The sequence below is a fragment of the Hibiscus syriacus genome, unplaced genomic scaffold (genome assembly GCF_006381635.1).
Source record: "Hibiscus syriacus cultivar Baekdansim isolate YM2019G1 unplaced genomic scaffold, ASM638163v2 tig00111941_pilon, whole genome shotgun sequence".
Lineage (NCBI taxonomy): Eukaryota > Viridiplantae > Streptophyta > Magnoliopsida > Malvales > Malvaceae > Hibiscus > Hibiscus syriacus.
This window is the reverse complement of record NW_024063217.1, coordinates 878,164-892,661: the sequence shown is the minus strand read 5'-3', so window position 1 is coordinate 892,661 and position 14,498 is coordinate 878,164. Positions and strand designations below refer to the sequence as shown.

Here is a 14,498-nt window from a genome sequence, read left to right as displayed (position 1 = left end):
ATATTATATATATTTTTTGATGTTACTATAATCGGATTGTACCACTCGAATAAATTAAGATGATTTAAATGATATTATAAAATCGAGTATTGATATATTTGTGAATCGATAATAATTGAGAATTAAAATATAAATTTTTAACAATTACTTAAACCGAAACAAACAGATTGAATTAAAATCAAATTGATTTCATTATCGATTGATTTAATAATAATTTTTAAAATGATAAATAATATTAAAACCAAAATCTAATAGTCCGTAGATGTAATAATTTATAATAATAAAATTCGTATAATATTTATTTAATATATTTTTTCAAATAAAGTATTTTAGATATCGTTGAGTTATATACAAATGATTATTTTTGTCAATAAAGTTTAAAAATTATAAAATACTTATTAAATTTATTAAAAGATTAGTTTATTTATATTTCAGTTTATTTTAGCAGTCTACAGACGTTAAAAAATAAACAGTCTTCTTCTTGCAGACTGCAGACTTTTGGTCCACCTCTTCTGCTGCAGATGTTTGCAGATGTGATCCGCAGACTGCATACATTTTATCTCTTCAAAAACAAACACCACCTTAGTCTCTCTCTGTGCAGTTGCTTGGCCTTATTCAATGCCAAGAACTTGTCAATCACATTTCACTTTCTCATTCATATAAATACTTCCATTCCCCAACCTATAATCCACAATATCAACCCCATTCACATAGTTTCAAATTTTGGGTTATTACATGTTTTGGTTCATGGATTGCTTGGTATTGCCCGTTTGTTTGTTGCGAAAGCGCAGCAGCATGAGATCACGGCTAGGTTACAGGCCCCTAAAGAGCGAGGAGGATGGATGTGGCGAGGCGCAGGTGACGGTGGTTTTCGGGAAACAGAAGCGGGAGTTTTTGGTGGAGCCTTTCGTGCTAGAGAAAAGTCCGTTCAGGGTTTTGATCGAAACGATGAAGGGAGGAATGGATGGAAGAAGGGAGGAGAAGAAGGTGATATTCGTGGACGTGGATGATATATTGTTTGAACACATGCTTTGGTTGATGAACAACGATCGTTCTTCTTTGTTTCAGCTTAATCTCGAGGAGATTATCGATTTCTATGCTCAAGATTATTAGAACTCAAATCTTTGTTTGTTTTGTAGTCTTACTAATTTCAACTTATCCAGCACAATGACATTTTAATAAGCCCGAATATTTGTGTACCAAAAACCCAACTACCGCATTGCTGCTGGATGAGTTGTAGAGGAGGTAAACCATGTTAAAAATGCTTAAAGATTAAAATAGGTAGGTGCCAAAATGTACTAAATTAGATAGATTTGGTTTTAAATTATTTATACGAATCTCAAATAAATTGATATTATGGGTGTATGTGTCTTGTATACTTGATTTAGAGATCAATATGCCATAGTTGGAGGGTCATTTATGCATTCATAAGTTGTATAGAATAACTCTTAGAACTTGGTATACAATGCGGGAACTTGGTGATAGAGTTTGGGGGTTAACTTAAAGCTTTAAAAACTTTAGAGGTTAAAATTAAATTTTTCAAAGATTGAATGATTCAATTTACATGTTTTTTAAAAAAATGGGGTTTAACTAAAATTTCTGAAATTTTGAGACGCTTAATGAGAATTTTTAAAAACTATGGGAGGGGTTTAATTAATAACATTCAAAAAATTAAAAGCTTAATCAGAATTCCTAAAAATTTTGTGGGACCAAATGAAAATGTTTTAAAAAATTTAAGGGTCAAAATTATCATTTTCCAAAATATTTTGTTCTTTTTTTGTGGGTGGGGGCATGGCCCCACTAATCTCCACTGTGTTCCTCCTTTGTAGGTATACTACATCTTTAGTCGTGTATTTTTTATGTATGATTATATTATAAGTATTTGAAGGATGTATTAAGTTTTAGGTTCAACTAAAAGTGTTTCGAGACTTCCAAAAACTTGTAAAATTATATATTTAGGACATTCAGATTGTAAAATATTGAATTTCAAACCTTTTGAATCTTAAATTGATATCTTGAAAATTTTATTGATACAATGTTAGGCATTGATACCTTGTACCATGATATCAATATCATAATTATAAGTTTTTACAGTTTAATCCTAAAGTTATAACTTTGTTAACAACATAAAATTTTTAAATGGGATATGTACAAATAAAATTTCAGGATTGGCACCGTCTGTAAAATAAGTAACTAATCGAAGAAAACTCATATTTTATGATGAGCACGAAAAATTTCAGGGTAGACACCATAAGTAAAATAAGTAACTAATCAAAGAAAATTTAGATATCAGGTTAGGCACGTGCTCACCCTCACCAAGTTGTGGCTCCTCCAATGCACACCACTAATACAACACTGAAACACACCACTAATCAAATTGTCCTTATAAAGTAAACATTAAAAAACTGAAGGACCGTTCCATGATTAATCCACTAATTTTGTAGGATAAACTTTTAAATATTCATTAAAATATGTTAAAATAATCTTTTTTTTTTAGATATTAAACTTTCAAAAGTTATATAATAAATATTAACCTTTAATTTTTTATAAAATAAATATTTTAACTTTAACGGTCCTTATGGGTGAAGTCACATATTAAATTAATAAAATAATCTCATTTATCCCCTTATTTATAAATAAATTTCATCTTTTAATAAATTTTCAACGTTTCTAAGTAATAATTTTTTTAAATATATATAAATTATAAAATATTTTTTAAAAGTATAACTTTGTGAATTTTCTAATTCATTAAATTATTTTATAAATAATTTTTTAGTTAGTTATGATTAAATATGTAAAAAATTATAATTTATAATTTTTGAGATATAATAATTTCAATTATTATGGAATGATTTCTTATCTTGGGCCTCTATGTTTTGGAAAGGTAAATCGCTGATCACTTATATCTTGAAGATTGCTTCCACCGCTCTAATCTACATCCTATGGCAGGAAAGAAACAAAAGGATCTTCAAAGATAAATCTAGGACTTTTGAAGAATTGCTACAAGCTATTAAGGAAACAATTGGTTTGCAACTAAGGGGTAGAAACCTTAATAGATTTGATAGTGTAAATATTACTTTATGTAGAAATTGGGGTATTGGTTGTTTGCTGTTTATTTTTGTATGTAGGACAATCCCTGTATTCTGAACACTGGTTTTTTGTAGCAAGTTTTTATTATTTGGGTAATAAAAATCAAATTATCCAAAAAAAAATTCAATTATCGAAAAAGCAAACTCAAATTTTTAAACAATATGATTCAATTATTTAAATTTTTTTAATAATTGAAATATGATTTAAAAATGTATTTATAATTTTAAAAATAAATTTTTAAATTCAATATATTTAAAAATAATAATTTTACTGGAATTCTTACTTAAAAGTCTTTAAAAAATATCAAAAGAAAATTTTAGTCACAATAGAGGAATCAAAGAAGACATTATTTTTATTAATTTGTCATATCATCCCTTAATGATAGCTAATGATTTGTGTTTAAATTTTTAACAAAACCTAATGTTTAATTCTTATTTTATAACTTTTAAAAAGTTGAATGACTAAAAAGATCATTTAACTATAACTTGACAATCATTTGTAATTTTACCCTATTTTAATTTAATTATTGGTGTCGTTTTAGTGATGTTCTTTGTTGTGCAACGTAAAATTTTTCTACATATAAATAATATATTAAAATTATACTTTATTACATGAAATAAACATATATATTAATTGAATAGAATAATTAAACAGGTATATATATATATACATATAATCTATGTGCCAAAGAAACTAGTTAAATTAAATTAAGCACAATGAGGATGTAAACAATAAATTTGAGTCATTAGAGAGAAAATGTATTTCAAATTATTAATTAACTAACACTATGAATAGAATAAGAAACTACTGGTGAAGATCAAGACTGGTGTTCATCCTAAAAGAGCTAAAAACAAAGATTAACATCAACATAAGAAGAAGACGAAGATGAAGAAGAAGAAGCATGGTGATGATAACTAGTCCATGAATTTTTCTGACCTTTATGATCCAAGAATATTCCCATGTTTTCCTAATGCAAACTGCGCCGAATTTCTCAAAAGGGAAATTGGACATGATTGGGCTGCATATTGACAGGCAGATTGAAGAAGGGCAAACCCCCAGCGCCACCTCCCGAGTCAGAGAACATATTATTATCCTCACCACCGCCGCTGCTTTGCAGCTGCAGCTGGTCATCCTCTTCCAAAGGCAACCTTTCATAGGCGACATTCGAAAACGACGAAGCTATAACAATAACAGGCCCCACCGTCATCAGTTCCCCGACCACGTTTCCTCCCACAACCTGCCCTTGTCCGCCCGCCAAAAAGATCGTCAAATTGGTGGCACCCGGAGGAGCCGGTGGCGGCAAAAACGAACCCGAAAGCGATAATATTTCAAATCTGCCTTGAAGGTTAACAACAGCTCCGGCTCCAGCTGGTTGACTAATGCTCACGTTGGTCACCGTACCATTCCCGCTCAATATACAGATTCCCCTCTTCCTTCTCCGAGCATAGTTGGCGATACAGTCCAACACATCACAGCCGTTCCCGACTTCAAGAATGTGTGCTCGGAGCGTGTTCGCACTCTCCCGCGTGATGATGACGGGAGGCGTTGGTTTGTTCTTTGAACCCGGAGGACGGCCTCGTGGCCTACGTGATACGAGGTCATTCGAGTTGACTAAGTCCAGGCCCAGGTGAGAGCCGTCGTCTTGGTACGCGCCGCCACCATCGGCACGGTTGTTTGAAGCTTCGTTTTCTTCCGGTTCGGTTGGTGTTGGAGGTGAAGGTCCGGTCTTTGAAGCTGATGAACATAGCGAGAAACACCACCTAAATCAAGACCGGCCACACCAGCAGCATCAAAGGACAACAGAAAACGAGGAATAACAAAGGATTAAAAGTAACAAAGAAGTAAAACAAAATTTCTTAATTAGCCGTATAAAAAATACGGGTTCAGATTAAACAAAAAAGAAAAACAAGAAGCAAAGGGGGATTGGATGAAGCCAAGGTAAACGCCAAGGAGAAGACGAAAACGGTGTGAAGCACGACGCAGGCATTGGATTCCTGACCACGTGCTGGACTATTAATTTATATTATATCATAAAATTAGCTACAAAACAAATTTATTAAATGTAATACAATATATTTAAATAACTAGGAAATACATAAGCTTGGCCCGTCTTTGACTAATTCATTGATTAATTCAAGTCGTCAACAACTAAATGGGTAAACTACCTATTGGGTCACTCACCTATTATTTACTTTCTATTTTGATCATTTAACTATTATTATTTCCAAAAATATATCTAACATTAAATTCTACTCCTATTTTTGTCATCATCCGTTAAAAAAAAACTTAGTAGTAGCATTGACATGTCCTTTTTACTATTATTTTTTTAATGTTGATGTGACATTATCTTATGGTGACATATTAATATTATTTTTCAACTATTAACATAATTAATATTTTTAAAAATTGAAGAGTGACCAAAACAAAAACTACAAAATAAGTGGGTGATCAAATACAGAGTTTCATGCATGTGTGAAACATGTGATTAAGTCAATCAATTATTGAAAGAAAAGAAACGAGTTTCTTATTTAGAAGCAAATCACATTGATTGTTATAACACAAAATTAAAGAAAAAAAATTCATATTTCAAATCACGAGATCATTGAAGATTTACCAAGTAAAAAGTCTGACTATATATTTGACCCAAAAAAAACCATATAACATGTTTTTTAATATTTTAACACGTGGACAAATATATATCTTACAATCAACTGAATGTTAAACACGTGGACAAATCATTTCAAAGTAGAGAATTATACAAAAGAATATGAATTATATGAACAAAAATAACGATAAAATTTAAAAGCTAGGATTAAAAAACAAAAGTTAAAATTTAAAACCTAATGTTAGGGATAACCTACTAACTTACTTCCTCTTACCCCATTATATATGGGAACAAGGGACAGCCAGTCCATGGTGCATGTGACGGTCTTGAGCACGTGTTAAGAGGCCCAAACATCAATGCGTACCCATGTTGCTTTTAAGGTTTTGGGGTTTGCCCCCTCCCACGAGACACCAGGCGGCTTTCTATAGTCGAGATCTGTCGGGGCGTTCGCCATTGGCCTATTGGTTCAAGTTTTTGTACTTGATGTTCAGATTCTTAATCTCGATTTACCCTATTTTACGGAATAACCTAAAATACATGTCGATTATGTTGTGAGGCGGTTAAAATAAGATTAATAAATCGCGATATCGATTATAATGATTATAAGTTAAGAATAGAACATATAATGTGATCAATAGAAATCGAAAATGTTAAACATTTTGATAACAAAACTGGTTGCACTTAAAAAAGTTAATCAAGTAAATAATAAGTTAAAAATAAAAAATATTAATCATTTTGATGATAAAAATGGTTAAACCAAAAATGTTACATGAGTAATAAAATAAGTAAAAAAACGAAAATATTATCAATCATAGTAACATATCCGGTTGAACCTAAAATATTAACAGAGTTTAACAAATGGGCTAAGAGTTTAGCCACGGTAAAAAAATAAGTTGAAAAATATTTTGAATCGCTTTAACAAATTTGGTTGCGCCCAAGAATTTTATCGATCGCCAAGAAATTAGGTTGAGATCTTGAATATCAGGAACGAAACCAGGATTTTATTTCAAGGGGCAAAGTATAATTAACAATAGAAAATTAGGTGACAAAATCAAAATAAATCGTGGCTCCCAAGGGCCTACATGACTCCGTCCCCGTTGAATATTATAAGTTTCTTTAACAAATTTGATTTGGACCCAAAATATTACCAGAGTTTAGCAAATGGACTAAGGGTTTAGCCATAATAATAAAATAAGTTGAAAGATGAAAACATTATCAATCACGTTAAGAAATCCGGTTGTGTCAAATAATGTTACCGGTTGCTAAGAAATTTGATTGAGACCTAGAATGTTATAATCTTTTTTAAAAAACCAGTTTGAACCTAAAAAGATACCAAGATTAACAAATCAGTCAAAGAAAATTATCACAATAACAAAATTAGTTGAAAACCGAAAATGTTATCAATCGTGTAAATCTGATTGCGCCCAAGAATGATACTGGTCATTGAGAAATTATGTTGAGATCGTGAATGTTATAAGCTTCTTCAACAAATCCGATTTGGACCAAAAATGTTATCGAAGTTTAGCAAATAGTGTTGCTTCGTTGGTTGGTTTTGGTATTGTATTTTTGTAGTTCAAATATAGTTAGTCTTTTGTTTATATTGTTTTGTTCTGGTTGTATGTATTATTTTCTTCCAGTTAGGACTAAGGAGGTTTTAATGAAACATGCAATTAGGTTAGGGCTTATTCGGTTATTCTAATAAAATCATCTTACCGAGTAAAAAATAAATTTATTTAGGTAAGAATTATTATGGAGTAAGAATTCTCGGTAACTAAATATATTTTCTCTATAAATATGGAGTAGTTCTTAACCTTTAGGTGGCGTTTGGTTCGCTGGAATGTTTCTGAAGAAATTGGAATATGTGAAGGAATTGAAATTTGTCAGGAATTGGAATCCAATTCCATATTCTGTTTTGTTGGCAGAAATTGAATTGGAATCCAATTCCATATTCTGTTTGGTTCGCGGACATGTCAGATGATTTTGATTTCAGCAATGTAAAATAACAGGATTGTCCTTCTTATTTTTTTGCTTAATTTTAGTTTGTTTTATAAATTACATGTAGTAATATATTATAAAAAAATTAAAAAATATTAAATATTAAATTTTAATTTTATTGATTGATTATTTATTTCAATAAATTATAAAAATCATGCTAATAAATATCATAAATTAAAATCATCCCAATTAGGGATGGCCATGGGCCGGGTTTTTGGTCTACCCGACCCGACCCGAGAACAAAGGAACCTCCATCCGAGACCCGACCCGACCAAAATAAAGTTTCACCCGACCCCACCCAACCCGAATATATGAATTAGAAACTCGACCCGAAATAATAAAAAAATTATTTTTATTCAATAAAAACAGTAACTTAATTGAAAAAAAATTATATATAGAGGGATATTATTGTAATTATTCCTAAATATATAAGGTAACATTATATATTTTTTTGGGTCGGGTCGGGTAATTTTCACCCTAAACCCGACCAAAATAAAGTTTCACCCGACCCAAATATATGAATTAGAAACTGTTGAACTATGTTTCGATATAACAATTTAAGGCAAAATGGTTTTTGGACTTGAATTGAATTTACAAAATGTTTTTGGACTTAATTGAATTTATTCAAAGTTTTTAAAAGGTTTCAAAAATAATTCAAAATCAATTAAAATTCGGATTTGAGCCAAAAATATTTTAAGGGGTTTCAAGATTGCCCAGGGGTATAGATTCCCCCCAGGGGGTACAGATACCCCGGGGTACAAATACCCCCCAGGGGGTACAGATACCCCCTGCAGGTTTTTGCCTCCGAGAAAAACAGAATGTCCAGGGGGTACCGATTCCCCCCCAGGGGGTACCGATTCCCCCCTGTTCAACAGCCCAACGGTCATAATATTTGAATATTATGAAGGGGTATCGATTCCCTATGAAGGGGTACCGATTCCCTCTATTTTGGGCAACCTTTTTGAGTATAAAAATCATCCCCAAACGACTCCAAAACATCCCCAACAGCTATATACGACTTCAAACTCATTCCAAGCTATAAATACAAGCTAAGGACACTTGAAGAAGTAAGAGAACAACTATCCAAGCAATCAAACACAAGAGAAGAGTTTTTCATTCTTATTTCATCTTTCTCTTGTAAATATTTTGTTCTTGTGAGCTCAATCTTGTAAACACCTACCTTAGAGAGGTTTTCTTGTTTACGTTTATTATCCTTTTGTAAAGGGGTTTTGGTTCTAGCTTAGCCCGTGTAAAAGCTAGGGAAAGGTTCTAGTTTAGCCCGGAAAAACTAGGGAGTTTGTAAGGTTACTCTTTATCCTCAAAAGAAAGAACAAATTAGTGAATTTGTTGGAAAATCCTTGGTGATGAGCTAAGGTAGTGGACGTAGACTTTGATTGAGAAAGTCGAACCACTATAAATCGATGTGCAATTCTCTATCTTTCAATCTCCTTACTCCCTAAACACAAAACCGCTCCGACCCCTCTTTGCAAATCGTTTCAGTTGTCGTTTCGAGCTTCCGAAAATCCTAACAATTGGCATCAGAGCCTAACTCGTTAAGAAGGTTTAACCACCTTGATACGATCCTAGAAGAAGCTCTATCAATTCCCGACGCAACCGACAAAGAAATGACTTTTTCCTCCGGTGCTTATTATCTTGAAGAATATCCTATTATGGATTCACAACCGGTCAACAAGAGACACCCTTCTTCAATGGAGCAAATTATGCACATTGGAAGAATAAGATGATGTACTTCATTCAATCATACAATCTAGGAGCTTGGTACTCAATCATGGATGGTTACTCCTTTCCACCCGGCAAGTACAACGATTGGAGTAGAGAAGAGCAGAAAAATTTTCAGCTTAATTCTAAGGCTATACATATTCTATTTTGTGCTTTAGGCCCAAATGAATATGGAAGAGTCTCATCTTGTTCCAGTGCCAAAGAGATTTGGGATAAGCTCCAAGTCACTCATGAAGGAACCGACGAAGTGAGGGAATCAAAGAAAAGTCTTCTCAACCATAGCTACGAGAACTTCAAGATGAAACCCGATGAAGACATCAAAGCTATGACAGATAGATTCTCTATGATTGTCAACGGTCTCAATGGATATGGAGAAGTAATCCCAAATAAGAAGCTTGTGAGGAAGATGATTTACTCTCTTCCAAAGGAGTGGCAATCAAAGAAGACGGCCATTATCGAAGCAAGAAACCTAAAGTCTCTCACTCTCGACGAGCTAATTGGTTCCCTTCTCACTCATTAGATGATGGTGAAGGAAGATGAAGAAAGGGAAGAGAAGAAAAACAAGAAGAAGAAGAATGAGGACGTAGGCATCAATGAAAGCTATCAAGATTCAAGTGATGAGGTTGATGAAGACGATGATGAACAAAAAAAAGAAATGGTCAAGCTCTTGAAGGAACTCAAGAGATTCATGATTTCCAAGGAAGTTAAACATGAATCAACCAAGAAGAAGAGTCCCCCGGTATGCTTCAATTGTCAAAGAAAGGGGCATGCCAAGTATGAATGTCCTCTTTTAAAGAAAAAGGGGAAGAAGACATTTGTTGAATCTTGGAGTGATGAAGATGATTCCAATGATGAAGATGAAGTAGTCAACCTATGCCTCATGGCCACTCATGAAGAAGTTGAGGTATCTTCTAACTCAAATGAATTTAATTCATTTACTTTTGATGAGTTACAAGATGCTTATAATAGGTTGTATTTGGGATTTGAGACCATGAATTCCAAATATACGAAATTAATTTCAAAACTCAAAATTAAAGATAATTTGATTTTGAAAGCAAAAGTTGATTTTGAAAATCAAAATCAAATTTTGAAAAATGATTTAGAGCTTTCAAAAATCAAAATAAAAGATTTAGAAAAGAAAAATTTTGAGTTAGAAGTTAAGCTTGAAGGCTTAACAAAAGAAAAAGAATTAATTTCTAAAAATAACCTATTATGTGTAAAAATGGCAAAATGCTCACATTGCCTTTTTCATGGTCATTTGGAACATACTTGTCCTTTGAAGAAAGGAAAACATTTTAAAATTAAGACAAGTATGGTTCCAAAAGGAACAAGGGGCATTGAAACTAACGTTCAAGGATCCAAAGCAATTTGGATACCAAAATCGAAATAAATGTCTCTTGTAGGTGTGTGGGAGCAATGGTGATGAAAATAATGATATTCAAGATGCTCTAGCCACACTTGAAAAGGAATGGGTAACCTCTAAGCTTAATGTTTTTTTATTTTGATTATTTGGTTGCTCATTTGATTTTAAGCATGCATGAGTTTTGATATTGAATGATTATGGTTTGTTTTAATCTCATGTATGTTAAAAAGGTTTTATGATGAACATTTTAAAGTTTTAATGATTTTTCATAATTTTTAGTTCATCATAATGAATTTTGGTCAAAATTGGTTTTAATGCAAATGATATCTCTCTAACAATTGATATCAAATTTCAAAATACTTTGATTTTATAAATTTTAATTTTTGACCTAAATTTAAATGATTATGCATGTGGTTTAAATGAAAATGATATCTCTTTAACAATTGATATCAAATTTTTTTAATGCATAACATTTTTGGAAAACTTTATGCAAATGCACTTAATTTTAACAATTGGTATTTATATCAAATTTCAACAATTGGTATTGCATAAAGTATTTTAGTCTTGGATAAATTGAATTTCATGTGCTACTAACTTGTTTAAATTCATTTTTGTTTAAGTGTCAAGTTCTTAAAAGCTAAATTTTGATTGGAATGCATTTATTAAGAGGGAGCTTTTGATTTTTCAAATGATTTTAAATGTAAAATTTACTACTTACTCTCCAAAGTTATTTTGAACATCAAAGATTGAATTATTTTTAATATAACAAAAAGGGGGAGAAGTTTATGGTTTGAAAAATTCAATTTCTTAATGAAAAAGGGGGAGTTTAACATTTTCATATGTTTTCCAACAACTAGGATCTTTTTCATTAAACATTTTACTAAGGGGGAGTTTTGTCAAAAAACAATTTTTCAAATGTTTTGTTATATCAAAAAGGGGGAGATTGTTGAACTATGTTTCGATATAACAATTTAAGGCAAAATGGTTTTTGGACTTGAATTGAATTTACAAAATGTTTTTGGACTTAATTGAATTTATTCAAAGTTTTTAGAAGGTTTCAAAAATAATTCAAAATCAATTAAAATTCGGATTTGAGCCAAAAATATTTTAAGGGGTTTCAAGATTGCCCAGGGGTATAGATTCCCCCCAGGGGGTACAGATACCCCGGGTACAAAATACCCCCCCAGGGGGTACAGATACCCCCTGCAGGTTTTTGCCTCCGAGAAAAACAGAATGTCCAGGGGGTACCGATTCCCCCCCAGGGGGTACCGATTCCCCCCTGTTCAACAGCCCAACGGTCATAATATTTGAATATTATGAAGGGGTATCGATTCCCTATGAAGGGGTACCGATTCCCTCTATTCTGGGCAACCTTTTTTAGTATAAAAATCATCCCCAAACGGCTCCAAAACATCCCCAACGGCTATATACGACTTCAAACTCATTCCAAGCTATAAATACAAGCTGAGGACACTTGAAGAAGTAAGAGAACAACTATCCAAGCAATCAAACACAAGAGAAGAGTTTTTCATTCTTATTTCATCTATCTCTTGTAAATATTTTGTTCTTGTGAGCTCAATCTTGTAAGCACCTACCTTAGAGAGGTTTTCTTGTTTACGTTTATTATCCTTTTGTAAAGGTGTTTTGGTTCTAGCTTAGCCCGTGTAAAAGCTAGGAAAAGGTTCTAGTTTAGCCCGGAAAAACTAGGGAGTTTGTAAGGTTACTCTTTATCCTCAAAAGAAAGAACAAATTAGTGAATTTGTTGGAAAATCCTTGGTGATGAGCTAAGGTAGTGGACGTAGACTTTGATTGAGAAAGTCGAACCACTATAAATCGATGTGCAATTCTCTATCTTTCAATCTCCTTACTCCCTAAACACAAAACCGCTCCGACCCCTCTTTGCAAATCGTTTCGGTTGTCGTTTCGAGCTTCCGAAAATCCCAACAGAAACCCGACCCGAAATAATAAAAAAATATTTTTATTCAATAAAACAGTGACTTAATTGAAAAAAATTATATATAGAGGGGTATTATTATAATTATTCCTAAATATATAAGGTAAATTATATATATTTTCGGGTCGGGTCGAGAATTTTTACCCTAAACCCGAACTCGACCCGACCTGAATATCACACTTAAAAAACCCGACCCGACCAAAATAAAGTTTAACCCGACCCGACCCGAAATAATAAAAAAATATTTTTATTCAATATATAAATAAGTTACCAAAAGATTGATGAGGGTAGTATGGTCAAATTTCAATTTCCTCCAACAAGGGAATTGAATTTCATCATAGAATGGATGAAATTTACTTTCCCTCATTTGATGGAAAGTTGAAGTCACGAGAGATTTCAATTCCCTTTGAAAACTTAAACCAAACATGAGAAAATAGTTGAATTGGATTCCAATTCCCCCTAATTCCAAGTGATTCATGTGAACCAAACGCCACCTTAAAATTATTAGAGGGAATTATTTTAAAGGGGCCTAATTATTTTTGTGATCTCAACTGTTGAGGAGAATATTATAGAGATGAATTTTGTAGAGATGTTGAGAGATTGCTTTGTTTAATCTTATCTATCTGTTCTTTTAGTGATCTCTGTGTTTATAATAGATTATTTTTTTTCTCTCATTCGTGAAGATAAACAATGTTAAACCACGTAAACAAGTTTCATTTCTTACACATGATTTATTTTATGTTAATTTCGTTTTAATTTTCGTTTTATGTTAATTTTGGTACGTCAAATTCAAGTAGTGATTAAATTACTTAGTTTACAAAGGCGTCGAGGTGTTTTTAGAAAGAAGGCATGACTCATTCAAGAGAATTAAGAAATAGAGGCTCTTAGAAAATATTTTCACCATAGAAGACTTCAGTGGGTGAGCAGAAGACGTGGATGCCTTAGATCTTCACTAGATTTCACCAACCAGTGATCTCCACCGTTGATTATATTTTAGTGGAATGGAGTAGTAGAAGAAAAAGTCAAACCCTTTTTTTTCTTATCATCACTTTCGCCCTTCTATAGAAAAAGAAGAGGAAAAGGGAATTTTCAACCCCTTTTCTTCTTGTTGTTGTTGTTGCCATAAGCTTGAGAGAGAGTAGAAGCCTTTCTTTTGATTTTGCTCACAAGATTTAGACCCTTTTAAGTGTGCTCCACAGAGTCAAATTTAGATTTTCAAACAAGCGAAAAAAAGTGTCAAAGTTAAGGGTTTTGGGTGTTTATAATTATTCGGTTTTAGAACGAGGAAATGGCCTGATTAGAAGAAAATGTCCCCCACTAAGTCCTATAAAACCTGCAAAAACAAGAGGAGAATGACAAGTTCCTCTCGCTTTCCAAAACCAAAAATCACAGAGAGCAAAGGAGAAAAGAACTTGGATTTATTATCATCGGAGGAGGCTTTCATTTTGTGAAGCAAACTGCCGTCAGAGAGGTCATCGAGAAAAGGTAAAAATCGAGGCATATTTTTGATTGGGTTTTAGAATTAGGTTTCGATTTGAATTGATTGGGTTAGAGTCGTCACCGATCATTTTAAAACGAATTTAGATGGGTCAGACATTATCTTACCTGATATGCGTTGTACCAGAAACGTGTCTTGTTCGAGAGTCGATTACGGTAAAGGAATGATTAGCATATTTGAACCTCCCTTTCGATACCAATTAATTTGTTGGTTGTCTTTAATTGGGAAAAATTAAGAATTTAAATTGAAATTT

General features: G+C 32.5%; 1 protein-coding gene and 1 pseudogene across 1 annotated transcript; one reads left to right on the top strand and one right to left on the bottom strand.

The window, feature by feature from the left end:
* Nucleotides 1-747: 747 nt before the first annotated feature.
* LOC120173158 (auxin-responsive protein SAUR77-like) lies at nucleotides 748-1,113 on the top strand. The gene has a single exon (XM_039180413.1). The coding sequence runs from the start codon at nucleotides 748-750 to the stop codon at nucleotides 1,111-1,113; it is 366 nt and encodes a 121-aa protein (XP_039036344.1).
* Nucleotides 1,114-3,903: 2,790 nt separating this feature from the next.
* Nucleotides 3,904-4,911, bottom strand: LOC120173157 (annotated as a pseudogene).
* Between the last annotated feature and the right edge of the window lie 9,587 nt (nucleotides 4,912-14,498).